This window comes from Herpailurus yagouaroundi, unplaced genomic scaffold (assembly GCF_014898765.1).
Source record: "Herpailurus yagouaroundi ecotype Mexico unplaced genomic scaffold, PumYag 100, whole genome shotgun sequence".
Classification (NCBI taxonomy): Eukaryota; Metazoa; Chordata; class Mammalia; order Carnivora; family Felidae; genus Herpailurus; species Herpailurus yagouaroundi.
Window position 1 is genome coordinate 8,027,325 of NW_024412391.1, and position 25,168 is coordinate 8,052,492.

The window sequence follows — 25,168 nt, forward strand, 5'->3', positions numbered from 1 at the left end:
GGTGACCCTGAGAGGACCTGGCTTTCCTTCCCCAAGGGTCCTGTTGGGAAAGGCAGTAGTCTTGATCATTACTTGTATGCCCACTTCCTCTATAGCCCGAGTAGTATCAGGCAGTGCTGGCAAGTGTTGTAACACAGAAGACCACACTCACCACGTCCACCTAACACGTGGTAATGGGCCATCCACCAGCCAAAGGCCCAGGGCAAAGGTTATAAGTTCCTCTTTAAACAGAGGCAAAAATAGCATCATCTGCTAACAGTGCCTCCTTAGTGGTTAATGTGGGGAGCCCGAAGAACATGCCAGAGAGTGAGGCCTTTGTAAATAGGCCAATACACCCAGAACCTTACTCAGAGTGGAAAACTTTGTATAATAGGTTGCAAAATTCTTGCAGTTTTGGGGTGTGATGGGGGAGAAGCTGTTAGGGGCATGGTCTTGAGATGCAAACAATAATCAGGGAACCTATTTTAGTAATTAAGTTGCTATGGTGTGCCCCAGGCATGCAAGCATCATAAAACCTGGAAGTCCCTTGCTAGGAATTACTTCGTGTGCACAGCTGTGGAAGTGTTACACATAAGACTGACCAGGAATAATCGGAATGCATAGTAAATAACCCAAACTCTAAAAGATTTTAAGAGTCCCGTGGAAGAAAAAAGAGTATGGTCCATTTTAAAGACAAAATCTGATAGTTCAAAATTTAGTAGAATTTCACATGTGTGTGATGATATGTGATTTTTGTTTGTGTGAAAGTTTGTAGTATGTATCGACTTATTAGTTATTTAGATGCCTTTGCCTTTTGCCCTACATGAGTAACAAGATTTAAAACTGTTGTTGTTTTTTTTTTAATCATTCAAGTGTTCCAAGAACTTGAAAAAAGTTTCTCTGCTCCCAAAATAATGATAAAGAGGAACTTTAAGTTCTGTGTGAATTGGGAATTAGTTGCTCCTTTGTATTGAGTAATAACTTCTTTAAAATCTTGAAATCAAAGATGGTTTGTCACTCTTCTTTTTGGACAGAATAGGAATGCTATTTGCATTCTCAATTAATTAGGGTTGCGAGCCATAAGAATTGGGTAAGTGTGTGCAATTTTTGAGATTATCTGTGCAAAACAGTTCTTGACAGAAGAGGTATGCGTAATGCCATGTGCTATCTGGACCTGCTTCCAGATGGGAGAATGCCTTGGCAAATGCCTCAGTGATTCATGGCTAGGTTACATAATTCTCTTTTGCATTTTGGGTTGAACAACTTGGATTTGTTGCAGGTACAATTCAATTAAATATGGAATTTATTATTTGAAAATATCAGCTTGAAATAGAGGTTTTATGCAATTTCGATCTGAGATGTTCTGTTCTTTGGGGGCGCATTTGTGCAGGGCCGTTATCAGGGAGGTAAAGAAGTTGTTGATGCCATATTGGATTTTCACTGATGGAGAATGAGCTCCCTTCTACCTTGAACCTGCTATAGTGGTAGATTTCGGAAACATATGTCAAGGAATGTGAAACTGAAAATCTAAGGCTGACTTCCCTGTCTCTGAGACCCTGCACTCTCCCCAGTCAAGTGCTCATTCCCCACCTGCAGTCCAGCCTGTCCCCTGAAGTGGAACAACCCCCAGCATCCTCAACCTTGATCTGTTCCAGCCAGGATAGATCTTTTGTCCCCATCTGATAACAGGGTTGGGTCTGGTTTCTGCATCCTGGGCCTCACATCATGCTCCCAGTCTTAGGACTGAGTGCCTGTACATGATTTGTCCCCACGCCTCTCCCCCTGAGCTGCTGCATGCCTCCTGCCAGACTCCCAGAACACTCCCTCATTGGGCCCTACTGTCCACTGACAGGCCTTCTTGACTCCTGCTTGCTGGCCTGATTACTGTCCAACTGACACCTTCTCTGTGGGCAGCGTTCTCCTGAACTGTCCACGATGGCCAGTGTTCGCTAGAATGGGGAACTGCTGACTTCTTACCCTTTAAACATGGTGCTTTGCTCATCAGCTGGACCCTGCTATCAACACCAACAGCCTGGTCAGTTTTCCATACCTGGACACCCCAGTGAATGGGGCCACTTCCAGTTTCTAGGCCATTCCCTCTGCTGCCCTATCCACTAGAAGTAAGCAATGATGGCCATAACAAGCTAAGACAGGATTTTTGCATAAATTACTTAGGTATTTATCCTCAGTGCAAAAATCTTCACGAGAGATGTTTTAAATTGTCAACCGATATATTGTTAAGCTTTTTTAGCTTGAAAGATTCTGTGTTAAGACTGGGAAGTAATTTTAACAATGCCTGAACTTGTGATTTTAAAGAAGGAAGGTTCTCTTGGGCAGCCAGTGCTGGCCCTGGTTCTACAGTCAGGGACCGGAACCCCGTTTCCAGAGGAACGGTTTCAGCTTACATTCTACTTCAGCTGCCGATCTGGTCAGAGATTTCCCAGAGTCTTAAACCACCACAAAAACAGGGGCTTATAAAAATGTTCAATTACTGGGGCACCTGGGTGGCTCAGTCAGTTAAGCATCCGACTTCAGCTCAGGTCATGATCTCGTGATTCATGAGTTTGAGCCCCATGTAGGGCTCTGTGCAGACAGCTCAGAGCCTGGAGCCTGCTTCATAGATTCTGTGTCTTCCTCTCTCTCTACCCTCCCCAGCTTGCTCGCTCTCTCTCTCAAAAATAAATAAACATTACATTTAAAAAAAAGTTTTCAATTGCAGACTCTTGGGGTTGAGCCATCAAGCAAAGGGCTTCAGTCATCATCTGGCCCTTTGCTTTTCAAATTGCTCATCTTGACTTACTAGTGGTTATAAAACCGATTTAGAGAGTTGTGACCACCTTGGATTTTTTTTCATGAAATAGTAGAATAGTTCAGTGTGGATCTTACAGTAAATTAGATATTCTTTTGTAAGACTTTTATTTCAGGTGTGTGTGTGTGTGTGTGTGTGTGTGTGTGTGTGTGTGTGTGTGTGTGTGTATCCTGGACCACAATGTAAAATATATAATTCACTGAGGCTCATAATTAAACAAAGTGTTGAAGTCCACATCCCTCATTTTATTTTGAGAAAACTGGGGCTTTGAGAAGCAGGGAGAGTGGCCTAAATCCATTAAGCTAACCAGTGGCAGATAGGAGAGTCGAGCCGGCATTTGAACTCCCATTTTATATTGTAAGTTGGCATGCTCTGTTTGATGTTTTTTCCACCCAAGGAAGAGGAATTAACATAGGTTCTTGATCTTTAGGAGTGTTGGTCACAAAGATGTGCACAGTAGTAGTCCTACAGCAACTACCACCTACAGGTGGTCATTGAATAAGAACAGGGGAAAGGAAATGGTGTGAAATAGTGGGTAAAAGAAGAGATTACAAGTCCAAGAGGCACCTGGATGGCTCAGCCAATTAAGTGTCCAACTTTGGCCCAGGTCATGATTGCACGCTTCATGGGTTCGAGCACCACATCAGACTCTGTGCTGACAGCTCAGAGCCTGGAGCCTGCTTCCGATTCTGTGTCTCCCTGTCTCTCTCTCTGCCCCTCCCCTGCTTGCACTGTGTCTGTCTCCCAAAAATAAATAAATATTTAAAAAAAAATTTAAAGAAGAGATTACAAGTCCAGAAATAAATGGGCAAACTTTAGAAGGGTCTTTGGATGAAGACTAAAATAAAAGGTGATCTGAAACCACAAGGAAGAACGGAAGCTTTGTAGTAATTCACCATTCAGTCTGACAAAAGACCAAGATAGGGATAGGAGAGGTGAAGAGTCTATTCAAGGTTATTCAAGAGTAGTGGGATGCTAATAGAATTCTTCTGTCCTTTTCCTCTTTTTTTAAAGTTTATTTATTTTCAGAGGGAGAGAGGGAAAGAGAGAATTTCAACCCATGTACCATGAGATCATAACCTGAGACAAAATCAGGAGTTGGACGCTTAACCGACCGAACCACCCAGGCACCCCTCTTCTGTCCTTTTTGGTCCAGATTGCCTAGTTATCTTAGGACAATTGTTCCTTTGATAATTCTACCTATTGGGCTACAAGTTTCAAGTGGTGATAATTGTCACATACTTTCCTACTGACAATTTTCTTCCTTCTCTTAGAAGTCTCCTAGAAAAAAAAAAACACCAGCCAATTATACCAGGGTATTCATTTTTATAAAATAATGCACTCCCCCCAAAAATGCAATACCAGTGTAATTGCTCATTTAAAAGTGGGCCCTTACAGGCTGAGTGTTAGTGATTAATCTATTGTGATCAGTGAGAATATGGATATTTAACTCACTGAATGATGGCCAATAGTTACTGCATACAGATCATTGGGTCTCATATTAATTTTGCTTTCAGACTCATCTTGCCTGGAAGTGGTGATTCTAAGCTTTTTTTTTTTCCACACTTTTGTGAAAGACTCAACTTTTACCAAGCTAGGAGACCCAAATTTTGCCCCCTAATCTGGCCTCATGGCCAGAAATGTAAATATAGTTGAGGATTTCTGTGCTTAATTCCAGGGCTTCAGGGATACCGTGTTTTCTCGGTGGTCATTGTAGTCTTCATTCTCATCGATTCCTCTTAAAATGGAGTCACATTTTTAGGTCAAACACCTAAATGAGTCTCATTGTGAGGCACACACTCCAAATCAGTGGCAGAAACTTCACTGTTTGACCCCTGTGCATCAACACCTATACGGCTTTTCTGCAACTGTGCCTTCTTTCCCACCTGAGTCCTGCCATTCTTCACCATCTATGATTCTATCGAGCTCAGTCCAGCTTAAAAATGAGAACACTCGCCCCGTATCACTTGCCCAGTGTGAGTCTGAATGCTTGTATTTTCTTGAACAGAGCAATGGTTTCCACCCCACCCCATCCTCTGCCACATTTTCAAGCCCAGTGTGTTCAAGTGTCTTGTGTCTTCTTAGAGACCAACCAGGAAGCACAAGGGTGCAAGAGGGCTGAGTCTTTCAGAGCCCTCTAACTCTGATCTAGGGGAGTGGGCCAGCAAATGTCCCACACGTTGATGACCCAGCCATATGACTGAATTAAAGCAAACCATCTTGGCTCTGCCCTTTCAGCTGCACCTAAATAGTATACAAGCGTGATGGCGAGAAGTTTTTGGATGGCACTCACTTCCGAAGCACACATTCTTCTAATGGATGGCACAATGGAATCTGAGCTTAAAAAAATATTGAAATGACCTTATTGTTTTCATTGCTTTTCCGTATGTATCCTAAAGTTCTCAACTTCTTCACTGCCTGGTGACAAGGTGCTATTAGCTCATGTGTGTTAGCTAATTAAATAAAAACACTGCTAAAAACCTCCAAGTTGGACACATATGAGACAGCTTGATCTCCTGTGGGCATGAACCTTCTATCTAAATGCCAAGTCTTTTTAACCAAAGTCTTATTTGCTTGCTAAATTGATTTTGTTTTTCAGTCCAGGGACCCAAGGTTCCCTGAGAGGTAGATTGCTTCAGAGTCTGAGACTTGCAAAGATGCTCTTAGAACACTCTACTGCTGCTAGGTACCACAAGGTGCTACATGCATGATATCCAAACGAGGTCATTTGATGTAGCACGGCAAGTGATCAGGCAGAATGGAGCACAGAAGTCAGAAATATATATATGAGAGCTAATAAATGATAAAAATGACATTCATTTCAGTTGGAAAAAAATGAATTTCCAGATGGAACACGACCATCCAAAAAAATAAAGGTGAATGCCTACTCTTGTCCTTCCCCTCAAATAAATGCCCGATGTACTAAATAACTAAAATTTTTTAAGTTTGTTTATTTATTTTGAGAGAGAGAGAGTGTGTGTGTGTGTGTGTGTGTGTGTGTGTGTGTGTGTGAGCCGCGGAGGGGCAGAGAGAGGGGGAGAGAGAGAGAATCCCAAGCGCTAGCTGTGCAAAGCCTGACATGGGGCTCGAACTCACAAACCGTGAGATTATGACCTGAGCCAAAACCAAGAGTTGGACACTCAACCGACTGAGCCACCCAGGTGCCCCTTAAATATCTAAATTTTTTAAATTAGAATAAAAAAACACTAGAAAAGTAGAAGTTAAAAAAATATGAGTAAGATACAAAATGTAGACATCATAAAAATTGATTAAATTGAAGAATAAAAAAATGTTTTCTGATTGCAAAAATGCACAATAAACAAAGTTAATATAAAGGAGGAAATATTTGCAATGTATATTAGATGTAAAGGGCTATTTTCTTTAATATATAAAGAGCTTCTACAAATAAATAGGGAGAAGATCTCTAACCTGATAGAAAGGTAGCAAAGAATTCTATAGAAAACAAAATACAATGGATTTTAAACATATGAAAAGATATTGAGGCTTGCTCACAATTAGGAAAACAGAAATCAAAACTACCATCACATGATAAAGATATAAAATCATGACCACCATATTTTAATGGTAATCACATGAGAGAACCAGGTGTTCTCATACACTTATTTATGAGAATGTAAATTGATACAACTCCTGGACAGAGCAATTTAAAATAAAATTTAAAAATGTAGATGATCTTTGGGACACCTGCGTGGCTCAGTCAGTTGAGGGTCTGACTGTTGGTTTGGGCTCAGGTCATGATCTCGTGGCTTCAAGCATCTGAACCCTCCATCAGGGCTCTACACTGGCGGCATGGAGCCTGCTTGGGATTCTCTCTCTCTCTCTCTCTCTCTCTCTCTCTCCTCTCTCCTCTCTCCTCTCTCCTCTCTCCTCTCTCTCTGCCTTCCCCAACTCGTGCTATCTCTATCTCTCTCAAAATAAATAAATAAACTTTAAAAAAAGAGAATAAACCTATTTTTTTAATGTAGATAATCTTTGATCTAATAATTTGTTCTAGGAATTTATCCTACAGACATAATTACACAAGACAGCAATGGTGTATATACAAGAATATTACCTGCAGTATTGTTTATAAGAACAAAAGGTATTCATCAACAGAGAACTTGTTTTTAAAATTAGGATACATCCGTACAATGGAATCCTTAAAAAATAGAATAGCATTTAACAAGAATGAATGTATTAAAATGGGACAATTTCACAAATATCATTCATGAAAAAAGCAAGATAAAGAACAACATCAATCATATATTATCCATCTGGGTATTAAGAAATTGATAACAGAGGTTGCTTCTGAGGAGTGGCTAAGGGTCCAAGGTGGGAGTCAGTTTTACTTTTTTCTGTATACTTGTTTGTACTTTATGAGTTATGTACAATGCGCATGCCTGCCTACTTACAACTTAATGTCCTAATGAGAATACATGAGATCATTTAACAAATCTGGCTTGATAAAGGGATACAAGAATGAGGGGCCACTAATCAAATGGAGGGGCATAGGTGATGGATGCCAAGAAGCATGAAAATCCAAGGGGGAGCTAAGTTTATACCAGAAATCAAGATCAAAGTGATGTGAGGGCAAGAAGAAATGGGGATGAGGCTAACTAAAAGAAAAGTGACAGTACTATTATTTACAAGAGGGATGGTATGAGGGATAAGAAGCTTTAGATAGGAGCCTTTAGGAGTTGCAAATGAGCTGAACTTAAGGTGCTGTAAGTATTTATAAGTAATTAATAGTAATAGCATAATAAAGGCTGTCATCCACTGGATTATAAAGTCAGTTACAAATTAGAAGGGAAAATAATCTCCATCCTGTTTATATCCAATCACAAATGTATGGGGATTATGTTGATACCATTCTTTTAGGAGTTGGGAAGGAATATAAATCCAACTTGGGGCTCATGCTCAGACTGAAGAAGATAACCAGTAACCATTAATTGACTCAAGTAAAGCCTCGCTCTCTTCCTATTATGTTGTCAACTCTGTGCAATTCAAGAGAATTCTAATCAAGTTTTGTGAATAAGAGCTGTATAGGTATGCATGCCAGTCCATCTGCTTTATATTCAAGTTCAAAGAAGGCAGAGACTACATGTGTAGTTTTATCTGCACAGAGTATGGCAAAGCAGGCTACATAATTAGATACGTGGTAAAGACATTTTGTTCTTGGTGGTGGTGATGGTGGTGGTGATAATAAACAGTGATGTTGTCAGCCCTTCTTGGCAGAAAGCTTCTCTAGCAGTATCTTCCCCATGGCAGTGAGTGGGAGGGAAAGTAGATAAGGAGCCCATCTTCAGTTTGGGGACCCTTTCTCTGACTGAGTTGCTATGATAACAACCACGTAATAAGCATAATAATCCCCATATTTGGTGTTCAATTCCAGAGCAGAGAGGACGTCCTCTCTGCCATGTTCCTTCCAACATTTAGTACTATCCTGCCATCTAATGACATAGTGTATCTCTATTTGGTGTCAACAGTGTGGGGTTTCCTTTGTCAAATGGTGAATCAGGCTATCATTCCAATTTTTAAGAGGACCAATCTGGTCTTGATAATATCTGCTTAAAAACTAAAGGTAGTCTAAAAATTAATATAACTTAAACCAAAACACTGTATAAAGGAAGGATCTTTCTTTTTTTTTTTTTTTTAACCTTTATTTATTTTTGAGAGAGAGAGAGACAGAGCATGAACGGGGGAGGGTCAGAGAGAGAGGGAGACACAGAATCTGAAACAGGCTCCAGGCTCTGAGCTGTCAGCCCAGAGCCCGACATGGGGCTTGAACTCACGAACCGCGAGATCATGACCTGAGCCGAAGTCGGACGCTTAACCGACTGAGCCACCCAGGCGCCCCAAGGAAGGATCTTTCATTGAACATAGTTCATCCTCGACATTCCCAACCAGGGAAATTATTTTGCTAAAACTTAAGTAGTCACAAGATCATTTTTAGGGCTAGAATGGACCTTAAATATAGGCTAGTTCATCCCTTTTGTTGTAAAAGGTGAGCACACGGAGTCTCATCCGGATTACAGAGCTCAGTCAGGACTTTGCCCACCACTGTATTGCCTCCAAATCCAGGAAGGGACATGTTTAACAACAAGTCAGCATTTTATGACTCGTCTTTTTTTTCTAAAGCAGAAAAGGTTGATAGCTTTGTAGGAAGAAAGTCTGCCATCACCTTTCTTTCTTCCCCTTTTTACCAGAGGTGGGAACAAAGAGTAGAGATGATACTGCGATTTCGATCTCTACAATTTGAAGTCATTCTCTTTAAGTTTTCTTGAAATGAAAAGGATAAATAGTGTTAACTTAAAGTTGGGGGGTGGGGTTGATTGAATATCTTGTCAAGGAAACTAATTCCCTCTCTCTCTCTTCCTCTCTCTCTCATATACAGACATGCACACCACACCACCCACTAGTTATAAACTCTTTATCTGACATTTTAAAATTATGTTAAAACACCCAAGTGCTCTTCTCTGGAAATCTGCACAAGAAGTGCTCAAGGGAAGTGATTCCTAGAATTCAAACTGCGAGAGGCCTTTTCCTACTTCCAGGGAAGCTACTGTCATTCTGAATCAATGCTATGTCTCAGAAATGTATGGGACAGTCCCCAAGGTCACTGGCAAGTCAGCCACAGAATGACACTATTAGGCCTGGACTGAGAACTTTTAAAAAGCCATGGAACAGCACCAGAGTAAGAGAAAGGTAAACGGGTCAGTCCCCTAGCCTTTATTGAATATCTATCATGCTTAAAGCAAGAAGCAATGCACTTTAAAAAAAAAAAAAAAAAAAAAAAAGTAAGTAAAGACCAAGCTAAAAGGGATCTTAAAGAGGTAGAGTTGCTTATTATTGAAAGATACGTGCCACGTCCCTGCCCCATCAGTGTCAGTCTTGGCCAAGTGACTTGCTTTGGCCTCACCACAGAGTGTGCTCCCTCCCCTCATTTTGAGTTTGGCTATCTAACGTGATTTGGCCAATAGGATGTTAGCAGACATGATGCGGCAGAAACGTTAAATGTTCTTGTGCTGTTAGGTTTTCTTTCCTGAATGTTTGCCTTCACCTTGAGAAGAGCCTGTCCTAAATGAGCTTACCTACCCATAGGCCTGGCAGATTCACTAGAAAGCCCAGTTAAGCTCAACCAAGTGTAGTTTACATCAATCTATTCTGACCACGCCTTTGCAACGTGGTGAACAATAATTGGTTGTTGAAGTCCCTGCATTTTAGATGGGTTTGTAATGCAGCAATAACAGACTAATACGGAGAACATCTAGTATGACATCTTAATTTATCACTTTTTCAGGATTACATAGCAAACGAAACAGCAGAGAGAACAACTTGGCTAAAACTGTGGCTCTCCAGGGTAGGTTTATTTCCACAGAGTACAAGTCAATCTCTTTTGAAAATCACCCCCAGGGAGAACGATGGGATCCATGGGTCCCACCGACAGAAGAATTCACAAACCACTGGACCCCCATTAGCATGTACATTAGGAACAGAACTTCACTGCACCTAAAAAGGTGATCACAGACCTGGAGGTCTGGAGAAGGAGCTGGGAAAAATCACCCAGTGGCTGAGGAGGAGTGATGTGAAAACAGACTAAAACGATTAGGGCTCCAGTGTGGAAAGACACATGTTGAGAATCAATATGATTCGAGTCTGTCAAATCTTGAATGGAGTAAATGATATGAACATATGTTTGTTCACCAGATTCTGGAATTTTATTTATTTATTTTTTTAAAGAAGGAGCACACTCAGAGGCATAAAAAGGGAAACTTCAAGGAAAAAAGAGAGACTCTATTACTTTACATGGCTGAAAACTATGGTGGCCATATGTCCCAATATATCCAGGACAGTCTCAGTTTCCACTGTTGTCCTGGGGTAATTATTAACAGCACCCCCTTTCACGTTCAATACAGTACTGTATTGGATGGTAGATTATATGGTCGTATAACTGACAGCATGCTGAACAAAACATGGTCAACAAACAGTTGAACAAAACAGGTCCAAGTAAGGTTTAGGTAAGTTCTTGAGAAGACCAGTCATGGGTTATCAAGGCACATGGGACTGAGGCACGGGGACCAGTGTGTCCGATTGCAGCAGTGGTGAGAGATGGTCAAGACCCCCAGGGTCTTAAAGGCTGGGAAATGGTATTCTTTCAGCCTAGGATGGGGTCCCCTTGGGCAACCCTGGGGCCTCCTCTCAGTGCCTTATCTGTACTGCCAGGTACTCTCTTTGTGGATTCTTGAAAGATCTAAGCACATGCAACATCACCGTTTTGGTTATTACTTCCTTATCAGAACATGCAGAAATTGAGGTAGAAGAGTAAGGTTCCCTCTTACCCACACAGAGGTCCGTGTAGCTTTCTGAGCTCCATTTGGCTTTCCCAGAAACCCTGCAGAAAACACAGCACTATAGTAAGGATAAGATTAAACAAAATTTTGAGTATTCAAATTGATTCAGGAAAAAAGTCTGGAACTGTGAGAACACAATTACGTAAACAATAAAAAAGAATTGAAGTTATATTGCTTTCAAGTACTTTGAAGTATTAGAATAAACGGGTAGCCTTAAAAAAATACATTGCTGAGGAAAAATCTCGGTCAGTTCTGCTTTAATGGACAGAAGAGATCATCTGTACTTAAAGTATTTGTGTATAATTGCTTCTAAAATATTTGAAAACCGTTTGCTTTCTCAACTATGTTAACATTCCCCTCGGCAGTTTGGTTTCTATTATTATTAATTTTGGCAAAGCCTCTCTTGACAGCCACTATATGTGTAAACGCCTGCTGAATCTATCCAAATTATCACAAGTTCTGAATTATCATGATCCTCATCCAATTTTTAACTAAGACCAACAGAGTCAAAACATAAGAACCTTAGGGTAACTTGATATAGGACTAATAAGAACCTTAGAGTAACTTGATACCCTAAGTAGGACTAAACATTAGACATGTTTCGTAGCAGGGAACGAGTATACTTAGAGTTACACGTGGGGTGGAGGGTCAGAAGGTGCCAGATCCATTGTGCTGTATGGATGCAGTAGTGTTGTAGGGATGGAGTGCGTGTGCAAATATACACAGAGGAGCTGTAGGGGTGAAGGGATGGAGATGTCACACAGATCCCCGTGTTGTGGGAATGGAGTACACAGGGAGACACGTGATGGGTAGGGAGGGGAAGGGGGGAAGAGGTGGATATCCTTAATGGAAACACATCTCATTCTTATTACATAGACTTTCGCAGTCTAAGCTTGCCATATATCAAAGAAAGCTTCTATGAATATAAAAATAGTCGCTGAAATTACTATGTTCTGGAGAGAACTTGGCAAGGTTTGTACATACAAGGATGCTGAGCTGAAAAGGAGCATATGTGGAAATTAACCAGAGGCAGGAGCACAGTGTTCTCTTCACATGGACGGTTATACTATTTTTTTTTCCTCAAAAATGTTAGTACTAAATTACTCAACTGAATGCAACTGATCATTCCCCCCACCCCCTGAAATAGGTGAAATTTATTTACTTTAATTTCCTATCCAGTGTGTTGTTCTATTTTGACACTCAGAAATTTCTTCACACTTGCTTCAAGAACTCACAGGGAGCCTTGATAAGATCGCTATTTGCAGGCTTCACATTGTGAACATCCCCCCCAAGACAGAGACGAGGAGAAGGTATTTAAAATCCGAAGAAGAGCAGAACAACAACAATAAAGAGTGAAAAGAACATTGGACAGAGAAAGGGACAAAAAGGAAGAGAAAAGAAAGGAGGAGGGAAAAGGACAGAAATAGTTATTGTTATCTGTCTGGTGTTGAGGGCCAGCCTTTCTGAGGGTAGGGGTGGGGAAATGCTAGAGACATGTTGAATAGATATGATCAGGATTGGCCTACACTTAGCCCTTCCTGTCTCTGGCTCAGCGGCCCGTCACACGCAGGACCTGTCGGCTCCTGATGTTGGGGCTGGTGGCAACACGGCCATGAGTTCGCAGATTAAACCATGTGGCTTCTGAGAAAACCCAATGAGGGAAAACAGAATACCCTTAGAAGATAGAGTCCTGGGGTTGTATCTACAAATGGCTACTGGCCATATCGACTTGCATGTCATTCTGGCCAAGGGTATCTCCCTGAACCAGCTGCCTTCCTGACCTTCTATTTCTGTCAACTCATGGCCATTCTCCCTATTAACCTGGCTCAACACTTAGAGGCACTTAGCTCATTTACCTTGAATTCTCTACACCCAATTCATTCCAGGAGTCACTAACTTTGCCCCCAATGTCCTTCTTTTTTCACACGGACCACCTGGGCCAAGCCCTCACCGATTCACCTCGACTAAACCTAAATCTTCCTCCCTGCAGAGTCACCCTTTACTTCAAGGTCCCTCTCCTGCTTGAAAATGATAGCACACTAGCCAGCCAGCCAGCCCATTGCTGTCTCACACAGCTGCTTCCCCTAGTGCTCCCCCATCTTCAGCTTTTAGTAAGTCCAGGCTGCTCGTCAAGCTGTGCCTTGTTTTTCATTTAAGTGAGACCACACACATCGTTGCTCCCCACCTGGTTTGTGTTCTTGTCTTTGTGACTATTGTTCCTGCAGGACCTCCTTCTCTAGGAAGTCCTCCAGTGTGATTCTAGCCCTGACAGATCTCCCTCTCCTCTGAAAGACACCACAGCTACCATCTCTCTTGCCCAGTCAAACCCTAGGGTACATCCTATCTCATGTTTAACACCATGATTTTATGTGTGCACTCAAGGGAAGAAGTAACTTCTGCTTCTTCCATATCCCAGGCCCTGGCACATTTAGACACTCAGTCAATGGGTTTTGGGGTTAATGGATGAATGAATGGGTGACAGGACTCACTGCATGCTGATGAGTAATAAACAGTGGATTGTTGTCATCATGTGAGAATTCGTCCAGTAGGGGAAGGCTCAACACACAGCGCCTTCACATATAGACCACCCCAGTGTAGGCGATGTAGATGGGAGTAGTGCTTCATGGGTAAAGTTGCCCTGGGCTCAGCATATCTTATGCTGGAAGACAATGGAAGGCTTCCCTTACCTGGCGGAAAAATGCCAAGTTTCCAACAAAAGGAGAAGGCTTGGGGTGTCTGATGCCCAGCTTCTCCAGTCTTGAAAACGCTGATGTGGAGTACCTGAGGGGAAAAGCAAAATTTAAAAACCAAGGACCTGAAGTTTTCATTCATACGTTGGCCCTGTTAGGAAACAGAATTACTGAGCTCTCCTCAGGGAAGGGTGGAAGGAGTGGTTTCTGGTTGACAGTATCTAAGGACCAAAGAGGTAGAGACGTAGAGGCGAGTGAGTGGAATAGAACCCAGGAAATTCCTCCTGATTGAGTGACAGGCTGGAGATTGAGGAATCCTAAAATGTCACAGTTAGAAGACAAGGTGATGCTGTGGTCTGAATGCCCCTTCCCCACCTAAAGTTTCCATCAATACATTGTTTTTAAAAATGTACCTCTCCCCAGTTCAGTTCCTTTGTCTCTACATCTACCATGGACAATTATCAGAAGGCAAAGCAGAAAAAAAAAAAAAAAAAAGTAACAATGGCAAAAATAAGTTCCCTGTGCAAATTTGTGTTTTCCTGGTCAAAACTGACCCCTGCACATAATTTGTCCCTCATCACATTGCATGGACTAATAGAGAAAAATAAAAACCAGGAGGGAGAGAACACACCATGGAGGTAAGACCTCATCTCCAACTGCTTATAACCTCTTTATGTCTTTGTTTTCATGTCCTGAAACCATATGGGAAGCATATTTTCTTAACCAAAAATCAGGAAACGTGGCCCGACAGATTTCTGTGCCACTTTCTAGGAGAAAGCAGCAGTCTGAGAAGTGCAGCGTAGCTGTCAAAACATTGGAATTACTAGGATATTTCACCAGTTTATGGGAACAGAGGGATAACACAGTTAAAGTCAGAACTGGCTTAGAAAAACCTGGACATATGGCTAAAATCCCTAATCAGCCAGCCAATTAGGTCAAAAGTTCAGTTAGTTCAGAAAAATTAATGAGTCAAACTGGGTGTTTAGCATCATGCAGGGATCAGCCAAATCTCAATTCAGGAGCAAGGAAAAATTTAGAACTTATCATTACAGCCAAGCTTCCTGGGAGTAGTAGAATTTAGACGAACAAAATGCTGCTCTAAAAATCATTCACTTATCATTAGAAAGATGGAATGTTCGTGGTAGTCTCTGACCTTCCCCTTTCCCACCTGTAGTCCAACAAGAAGCACTTAAAATACAACTTTTTCATCAAATATTCAGAAATTCAGGGAAAGGACAACCCAGCTTAAGTGCTGGTTTGTGTTGCTCTGAGCAATGGGTCTACTTTCAAAGTAGTCACAAGGGAGAACCAAGAATGGGAAGAAGTTTTCCACCATCTGGCTGCATTACTGGGTTTGAATGAGTTCCCAGGACATCACATGTAAGTCCATGTTCAAGTGTGATTACAGGCCGCACTTAAGAGCCACGTGTGAATTACACGGATCAGTCAGGCCATCATTCCTCTTCATTAGCTTGTGTACGAAAGGTCAACAGCATAGTGTGCAAAAGTTATTCGTTCAAGTAGACTAGGATATTTTAAATAATTCCCCTCACCCCAAAGAGGAAAAACCAAAGAAGGCTTACCAGTGCCCTTAACACTTCCCTCAGCATCCTTGAATCTGGCTTCTATCTTCATTTCTGTATCAGTTTTTGTGAATTATTTTCTAAATGTGATCTCTAATGGGTAGAAAGAGATATGTAGATCTTGGGCCACGTAATTACATCTTAATTTTTTAATTAGATGTCTTGATTTTCTAATTAAAGGACAAGAAGTCTGTGCCTAATTACACGTGCTAATTATTATGCAAGTCCATGCCCTAATTATGTAACTCCACTTACAAAAATACTGCTTGTGTGTCTCTGCACAAAATTCAGACATTTTCAAACATATGGCATCAGCAGAGAATGTTCTGGACATAACCATAAACTTCACTTTGCAATGTGTACTCCAAGTATAGACTTGGGCCTCTTCAGCTGGGAATTGGCCAAAAGTTGCCATTAGTAACCAGAGTCCTCGTACCAGAATCAACAGGGAAGGGTCACTGGCACCAGACTGCTGGGCAAAATTGCAAAGTGAGTTCCATTTGTCTTGCTTTCACTTCCTTCTCTGCATCCTTGTTTCTTCCTTCCTGGTCCCAGGGTCCTCATGCTGCCCTCTGTCTGTCTCAACACACTCTCTGGACAATCCATGGACCCTAGCTGTTATGGGTTGAATCGTGTCACCCCCAAAAAAGAATAGTTGAAGTCCTGACCCCTGGTACCTCAGAATATGATCTTATTTAGAGATAGAGTGGTCGCTAATGTGATTAGTTAAGATCAGATCATACCCAAGTAGAGTGGAACTCTAATCCTTATGGCTGGTGTCCTTATAAAAGGACGGCCACATGAAGACATGGAGACACGGGGAGAATTCTATCTGACAACAAAGGCAGAGATTGGAGTTAACACAACTACAAGCCAGGGAACACCAAAGATGGACAGCAAACCACCAGAAGCTAGGAAGAGGCCAGAGAGGATACCCCTTTATAGGTTTCAGAGGGAGCATAGCCTTGCAAAAGCCATAATTTCAGGGTCTGGCTTCCAGAACTGTGAGACAATGAATTCCTGGTGTTTTAAGCTCAGTTTGTGGTACTTTGTTATGGCAGCCTTAGGAAACTGATACACCAAGAATACCCATGAATGAGTTTCAGAGAATCAATGAAAAAATATCTTTAAAAAAATCTCCTCCTGCTACTCTAAAAATTGTCACCATGAAGGAAATTTCTTTTTTATGTCAAATTGTGCCATTAGGTCCTGTGCCATCCAAAAAGTACAGGTGGCCTGGGGTGCTACTGTGAAAAGCAAGTAGTATGCAGTTGTCATGCAGCCGCCATATTGTAGTATTCTTGTCTTTGATGGGAATTAATAAAAACATCCCTTATGATGATGGACATCTATCATTGTTTACCTTAAGGATACTTAAGTTGGAAAATGACATCAAAAAGTATATATAGTAGCCTTAGATACCCTTCTCTGGTTTCATTTCACAGCTGAAATAGTCATTTCTTGCTATAGCACACAAATTCCTGCACTGCCAGGGGTGTGTCTTCTACTACACCTTCTCAAAATAAATTGAATAATATGAATCATGTTCAAAATAAGATTCAATTTTTAAAGTCTAGAAGTTCCCCAGTATTTCATTTTCCCTGAGACAAAGCCCTTTCTTGATGGATTCCACAAAAGTGGTCAGCCTTTTGGTTAGCCAAAGAAGTCACTTGCGATAAATTGAGGAAATATTTTGATGAATCATGTATGAAAGAGATAGCCAAGCTGATTGAGGTTTGGAGCAAGAGAAGACAGTCAAGTGATGGCCTGCCCTCCAGGATTTCCCTCACTGAATATCTTAAGCAGCCACAGAAGACGTGGTTTCTCTCTTGTGTGCTTCCGGGAACCGCTAGCTCCTTGGTTCATCCATTATGTTCTAAACATTACTATTGAAGAATTTCTACTTGGTGAGATTCAGGTCTGTTGATGTGTTTTTGAAATGCTGAAATATTCCTTTGGCAAATAACACATCTCCTGGGATAAAAATCATGATTCTCCAGTGAAGCCAGGTAACCCCACCTGTCCTGCTCTTTGGAGAAGAAAAGCCCTTTGTCATGGTTACTCGACGCTTGTGACATGTATGGCCATCAAAGGACTTGCCAGCAATTCCATTAAAAATTGTGGCCACATTGGAAACATTAGAAACAAGGCCTTAAATTGTTGCCTTCTCAAAAGGTTTTAAGACACGGGAGCAGAGTGTTTGCCAACTTTGACAGAGATTTGGGCAAAAAAATCACTACAACTATTAGACAAAGCCTACTTTCATTTTACTGTAATTCTTTCTAGTTTTTTCTGTGAGGATTTTTTTCTGTTTTTGAGATTACATTCTCTATAATGTTTTCCTATTTCTATTTCTCTATATTTCTACTTTTAAACTTGATATAAGGGAAGAAATCTCTGTATTATTAATCCTTTATGAATATTATTTTTTGAAAATGTTATTAATTTATTTTAAAAAGAGAGATTGAAAGAAAGAGCATGAGCAGGGGAGAGGGGCAGGTGGAAAGAGAGAGAATCTTAAGCAGGTTCCATGCTCAGCATGGAACCCTATGCACGTCCCAATCTCACGACCCTGGAATCATCACCTGAACCAAAATCAAGAGTCAGATGCCTAACCGACTGAGCCACTCAGGTGCCTGTGAATATTATTTTTGTGGCTGCAGAATATTCCTCTTGTGGACATATCATAATTTACTAAATTATTCTTATTGGTAAATATTTAGGGTGTTCTTGATTTTTTTTAGCTGATTTAAGGTCTGTTACTACAATGAATATCTCTGTGCATCAACCTTTTCTAGCACTTTATGCATCAAGCTTTTCTAGACCTGAAATCCATGAGTGACCGGATTCAAATATTGGTACACAATGCTTTCCAGGAAGTTTGTCCCAGTGAGTCTCACTGGCAGTGTATCCATTTCACCAAATGCTCTCATAAAAATTTCCCCCCTTTTTTAGACACATCAATGTATCTTGATGTCTGCATTTCTTGGATTATGGGGGAGGGGGGAAGAGAGAGAGAATGAGAATATTTTGCCATCTCTTTTTCTCTAATTTCAAAAATATCTCCCACCTTTGAAATTCTTCCTTTCTCCCCTCATTACTACCATAGCTAATCCAGGTGGCAGGCATAATTGTGCCACACCAACTGGTTAAATAATTAATTGGAAAATGAGCAGTCATTGATGGGTGACTGTAGGTTGACTCCAAGCACACATTTGGGTAGGGAAACGAAGATAAGCAGATGAATTCTGAATAGGTTTTTGTTGTTTGTTTGTTTGTTTGTTTTTAAGAAAATAACTCTCTACAGGCTGGTTAGTTGATTTGAAATTCTGTTTCCTTCTCCTTCCTTGCCCCATTAATACTACAGAAACTGTAAGTAGAAATTGCATCAGCCATGCCTCCAGGCAGGAGCTCCTTAGAAATACTGAGTTTCTAGATGAGGTCACCCCAGGTCCCCTGTTAGCACCTCATCTCTGTTCAGCATCTTCTTGGTCGGTCCCCTCTCCCAGAACCCGCTGCCCCAAGACCATGCTCTCAGCTTGTCCTCAGGGCTGGAAACCATCTAGTGCACATTCATGTCTCCATTAGTAGTAGTTAGATTATCTACTAAGATACAACCTACAAACCAGAATGTTCATTTACTAATCTGTCAGAGTAGGTATCCTTTTCCAGGAACAGGAATCTGATGTCCGTCCTCAGAGCCCCTCCCCTCCTAGTACTTGAGAAGCCAAATCAATCATCAGAGTGTTGAGTCAGGTTCTATAATGAGAGGTGGCTCATTAGAAGAGGCATGTCACTGGGACGCTGGTAAAATAATCCTGCCCTCATGCCGAGCACATCCCTATAAAGGTTTGGCAATGAGACAGTGTGTTTGCTGTCCCACACACCTTTCCCCACTGATTTGTAGTGCCGCCTCTATCACACTCCTTAGTACTAGAGGTGCCTGGTTCTATTTTGATCCATTTGTCTGGCTTATGGCAATGCCTCACTATTTTAACTATTACAATTCTGTATTACTTTTTAATATCTTACTTTCTCATATTAGTTTTACAATTAACTAGTCTAGCTTGATGAAATAGTCTGCTGAGATTTTTTTTTATTGGACTTGCATTAAATTTATAGAGTATCAACATTATTACAACATTGAGTATTCTCACCTATGGATGTATTATATCTCTCCATTGATTCTGTTGTCTCTGTCCTTCAGTAACATTTTATAATTTTATGCACAAGAATATCTCTTTGCCATTTACATATGTGGGTTATTGATATTGCTCATGTGTAGGAACACTATTTGTTTTTTATGCCAATCTTGTAATCAGTGATCCTTCTAAATTTTCTTGTTAGTTCTGTGGGATTTACATGTGGGATATCTGATTTCTTATGCTGACAATCATGTTTTATGCAAATAATATCAGTTTGTTCTATTTCTTTCTAATCATTTTGTTTCACTTTTCATTTTATTTTCTTATTACATTGGCTGGGACCTCTAGTACAGTGTTTAAAAGAAGCAATAAAAGAGAGCATCTTTTTCATATTCTTGATTATAGGAATGTGTCTAATGTTTCAAACTCAAGAGTGAGATTTTGCTGCAGATTTTTTACAGATATCCTTTATTGGGTTAAGGACATTTTTTTTCTATTCCTCATTTGCTTAGAAAAGTTTTTCTTAGTGAGTCTTGCTATATAGGCTTATCTATTTTATTAATCTTTTCAAAGCACCAAGTTTTGCTTTTATTGATCCTTTCTAGTTTTTTGTTTGTTTGTTTTCTATTTCACTATTTGTTTAGCATTTTTTTATCATGGTCCACCTTCTATTTTCTTTGGGTTTACTCTTTGTTCTTTGTTTCTTTGGGTTTTGTTTATCTGTTTTAGTTTTTTAAGTTAATAATTGTAATTCACTTTAGTATTTAAAAAAAAATAAATGCATTTAAGGCTGTAAATCCTCCTCTAAATGCTTCTTTACCTGCATCCCACACATTCTGAAATGTGGTGTTTTCATTGTCTGATAGTTCCATTCTAACAGGGAACTTCTGAATATAAAATGTGCTGTAAGATGGACACGAGCAAAACTCAGAGGGAAGTATTTTTGAATTATAAGACTTTCCTATTGTTTTTCATTTCTGCCCAGCCTTACCTATAAGATTTACTAAGTAAAATTCCTTATAATTTGTTCCAAAAGACCCAGAAAAGGGAACTGCTTAAAGTCCTCACTCCTCTAGGGGAAAAGAAAATAAATGAGTACTGAATAAATACATAAGTATCTGACTGATATTTTCCCTAGTAGTGTAAAAACCACAAAAGCCTACTCATTTCAGTCATTAGCCTGACAACAGCTTTGTCACAACACAAGAAAAATACATTTATACAGACATACGATCATATAAATCATATAAAGGTAGAAATCAATATTATTTTCACATTACTGATTTGGAAATTAAGTCATAAGGAGGTTACGGAAGGCACTTAAGTGCTGCTAAGCAATTGAGTCGGAATGGAAACCAGGTCTGCCACATTTCAAACAGGTGCTGGCATCCACTAACTCCACTAACCTGTTCCTTTCCATCCTCTAGGCTAGGATGTTGTGGATAAGCCACCACATGAGAACACACAGAGAATGTGCTGAGAACAAAGGCAGGTTTATTAGAAACCAAAGGGATAGTAATAACAGATGCTAATGAACTGATGATCATGATGAGAGATAGATTTTGTCTATCTAAAAGCCTCACTTGTATTTCTTACCCATCTCTTACTCAGAATTCTCAACTATGTCTTCTATCAGTTGTGTTGCTTTCTCCCGTTCTCCTGGATCATTCCTGTCTGGATACAAACATATTGCAGTGTCTTCCATCATAAAGGAAAAAGGCAAACCCCTTTGATTCCAGTCATTGCCTTCTTTTTCATCCTTCCTTGAGAGTAACATCCTTTGAAAGCATTATCTAGACTTGTTCTCTCCCCTTCTATACCCCTAGTCTCTTCTCCACCTGTTCCAACTGTGTTTTTTGTACCCACCACTATATTGGGATTGCCCTTGTCAAGGTCATTCATGATTCTTATCTTGTCAATCCAATGATTTCTTGCCAATCTTTGTACTTGACCTCTCAGTAGCATTTGACACAAATCAACACTTTCATCTTCCTGAAACACTCTCCTCCTCTTGCTCCCTGTTGGCATTCCTCCTACTACAGAGGCTGCTCCTCAGTGTCTTTGCTACCTCCTTTCCTTCTAATAGTCTCACCACTTTGCATACCATCTATACATCAATAACTTCCACATTTCTGGGGTGTCTGGGTGGCTCAATTGGTTAAGTATCCAACTTTGGCTCAGGTCATGATCTTGTGGTTTGTGAGTTCAAGCCCCACGATGGGCTCTGTGCTGACAGCTCAGAGCCTAGAGCCTGCTTCAGATTCTATGTCTCCCTGTCTCTCTCTCTCTCTGTGCCCTTCCCCTGCTTCTGCTCTGTCTTTTCTCTCTCAAAAATAGGTAAACATTAAAAAAAATAACTTCCACATTTCTATCTCTAGTTCCATTCTCCATTCTCTCTACTAAACTCATCTTTATACAACTGCCAAATTGGTTGCACCCTTTTAATGTCTATTAGGCATTTTAAACTTAACATATCTAAATCTGAGTTCAATTTTCCCTCTAAATTTCATCCTGCCTAGTCATCTCTATGTCACGATTGCAACCACAATCCACCCATTGCTCAAGCCACAAACATTTGAGGCATGGTCAAGTGTGTAATTGTTTAATATATGACTACCCCTTTTAGTTGGAGAATTATACATCTCCACCCCATTTACATTAGGCTTGGTTATGTGGCTTTTTTTTTTCCTTTTTTGCCAACTGAGCGTGAACAGATACGACATGAACCACATCCAAGCAAAAGTCAAGAGAGCAGCACACAGTGAACCATTTATTTTTCCCTCTGCCATGAGACCCCTAGTCTCCCAGGTGAGAGCTTTCCTGAAGTCTGGGTCCTGTAATAAAGATGAGGAGGAGCAGAGCTGAAAGTGATCCATGCCAGACATTTAGTGTGAGCAAGAAATAAATATTTGTTGATGTAAATCACCGAGATTGGAGGCAGTTGCTGTCCATGTGAAACTTACCTGAAGCTGACTGATATTAGACCTGTTTTATCCTTCTCTTTCATTTTTCATAGTTTACAATCTATTGGCAAATCCTTACAGTTCCATCTTCAAATTAGCTCCTTCGCCATAACTGCTCACTTCTCTCCATCTACATTGCTTCCACCCTGGTACAAGCTCCATAGCAGGGCTATTTGCTAGTATCTAGCAAATGCATTTACCCTTTGACCCATCAAATTCACTTCTAGGAATTTGTTCTACCTGCATCCTTGAACATATACAGAGGTATTCATTTCAGCATTTTTACAACATCAAAAGACTGGAAACAACCTAGATGCCTGTCAGTTTGGGGCTCTTTAGATAAATCATGATGCATCCATTTAATAATATACTATGCAACAAAGATGGAAAGTTGTTAACATACAATATTACACACTGTCGGTGTTTCAATTTCCCCAAGTGTCTCATAATTTTTCTTTTATAGTACATTTGTTGAATGAGGATCTAAATAAATTCTATGTGTTGTAATTGGGTCAGATGCCTCTTGAGTATCTCTAAGTCTCTAAATTCCCCTCAACCCCCGCCCCCCACAACCTACCTTTTTCCCTCTTGGATTTTTTATAAACAAAACAGGTTGTGTCTTGTAGAGTCTCCCATAGTCTGAATTTCAATAGTTGCATATTCCATGGTGTAGTTTAACATGTTCTTCAGTCCCAGTCTGGTAGTCTGATCTAAACCACTGGTTCCTGAATTTGCACACTGAGGAGCTTCAGAATATCCTCATGTTTATGTCCTACTCCCCACCCCCCATGGTGACTTAATTATGTAAGGTGTGACTTGGGCTTTGTAATTTTACAAAGATCCTCCATTGACTGCAGTGTTCAAAGCCTGATCCAGAGGCTTTTTCTGTCAGACTGCGCTATAGGAGATTGACGATATCTATTTTTCTCTGTTATTTTGATCTTAGGACTTGTGAAGATTGTCACCTAGATCCATTAATTCATTAGGAGCTGCAAAAGGGTGATATTCCTTCTGCACTGTTAGCTGGAATAATTCTGAATTTACCCTCATCTGCTATGGTTACAGCAGTTCATATAAGAAAAGTAGGATCAGTGCTTGAGTCTTTCCTTTTATTGTTAGTTTTCAAAATAATGAGTTGATTGTATAACATCGTATAGTAGTAACTCCTGTTATTTTTGTATCATTTTGAATTCATGAGTTTAAGTATATTTGATATGTTTTGATCCATTGTAATGATTGCTTTATTCATCAAATCGTCCCATCTTTGGCTAGTGGGACCACATATAAGTTTGCTCCTGAGTACTTTTGATAGAATGTCTTTCTTGCTTTCTGAAATGTCAAGATGCTTCAGGTTCATCTTGTACATTTCTTGCCCCAGACCTAGATTAGCCACTTTCCCAAGAAGCCATGGTTCTGTTTAATGGAAAATGCTTTCTGGGGATCATAATAAGAGAAGACTTTTCACTGTACCTCTTGGTGATACTTCATGATACCATTTTGATACTTCAATCACATGAATGCCTATGCAAAAACGTGAATAGATCTTGAAACTTTTAAATTAAATCCTCTATACTTGGAATTATTTTAAATGTAGAGTGATACCTTACAAAAAAAATCAATATGGTGAATACTATCAAAAAGTGAAGGACATTTTTAAAGTTGGTTCACATCCAGCATGGAGCCCAACATGGGGCTTGAACTCAAGATCAAGACCTGAGGTGAGATCAAGAGTCAGACACTTAACTGACTGAGCCACCCAGACACCCCAGGTGAAGGAATTTAAAAAAAAATTTTTTTTCAACGTTTATTTATTTTTGGGACAGAGAGAGACAGAGCATGAACAGGGGAGGGGCAGAGAGAGAGGGAGACACAGAATCGGAAACAGGCTCCAGGCTCTGAGCCATCAGCCCAGAGCCTGACGCGGGGCTCGAACTCACAGACCGCGAGATCGTGACCTGGCTGAAGTAGGACGCATAACCGACTGTGCCACCCAGGCGCCCCAGGAATTTTTTAAAAGTAAGCTTTCCCAACCGTATTAGTTTCCTACTGTCATTATAACAAATAACCACAAACTTAATGGTTTAAAACAAAACAATGTATTATCTTACAGTTCTGGAGGCCAGCAATCCAAATGAATCTCGCTAGTCTAAAGTTAAGATGTCAACAGGGCTGATTCTTTCTGGAGGCTACAGGGGAGTATTGGTTCTTTGTTTCCTTGGCTTATGGCCACATCACTCCAATCTCTACTTTCAGTCACCATATTAACGTCTCTGATTCTGACTCCTCCTGCGTTCCCCTCATAAAGGCCCTCATGATTACATTTAGGACCCACCAGGGTAATTCAGTACACCCTCCCTATCTCAAGATCCCTAATCGCATCCTCAAAGTCCCTTTTGCCAAATAAAGTGGCATTCACAAATTCCAGGGCATAGAACATGGACATCTTTGGGAGTCATTATTCAGTTACCACACCAACTTATATTTCTATAAATATAACCTATATTTATGTATACACCCTGACTTTATTTTGGAGTGTGCCTGAAAAGGGGAAGTGCCTGGGTGGGGACCATGAGATCATCAGGGCTTCCTGTTTAGAGAGAACTGGATGGTACATCTGCTTGGGGGTGGGAGGAGGCAAGCCCAAGGCT

At 40.5% G+C, this 25,168-nt stretch overlaps 1 protein-coding gene across 1 annotated transcript in view; it reads right to left on the reverse strand.

Annotated features, from left to right (window-relative positions):
• Positions 1-25,168, reverse strand: part of TBXAS1 (thromboxane A synthase 1) — a 155,582-nt gene that overhangs the window by 106,519 nt on the left and 23,895 nt on the right. The window contains exons 2-3 of the mRNA XM_040471799.1: positions 13,827-13,920; positions 11,128-11,180 (exon numbers count right to left, since the gene is read on the reverse strand). Of these exons, the coding sequence (XP_040327733.1) occupies positions 11,128-11,180; positions 13,827-13,920 (147 nt within the window). The remainder of the gene's footprint in view (positions 1-11,127; positions 11,181-13,826; positions 13,921-25,168) is intronic.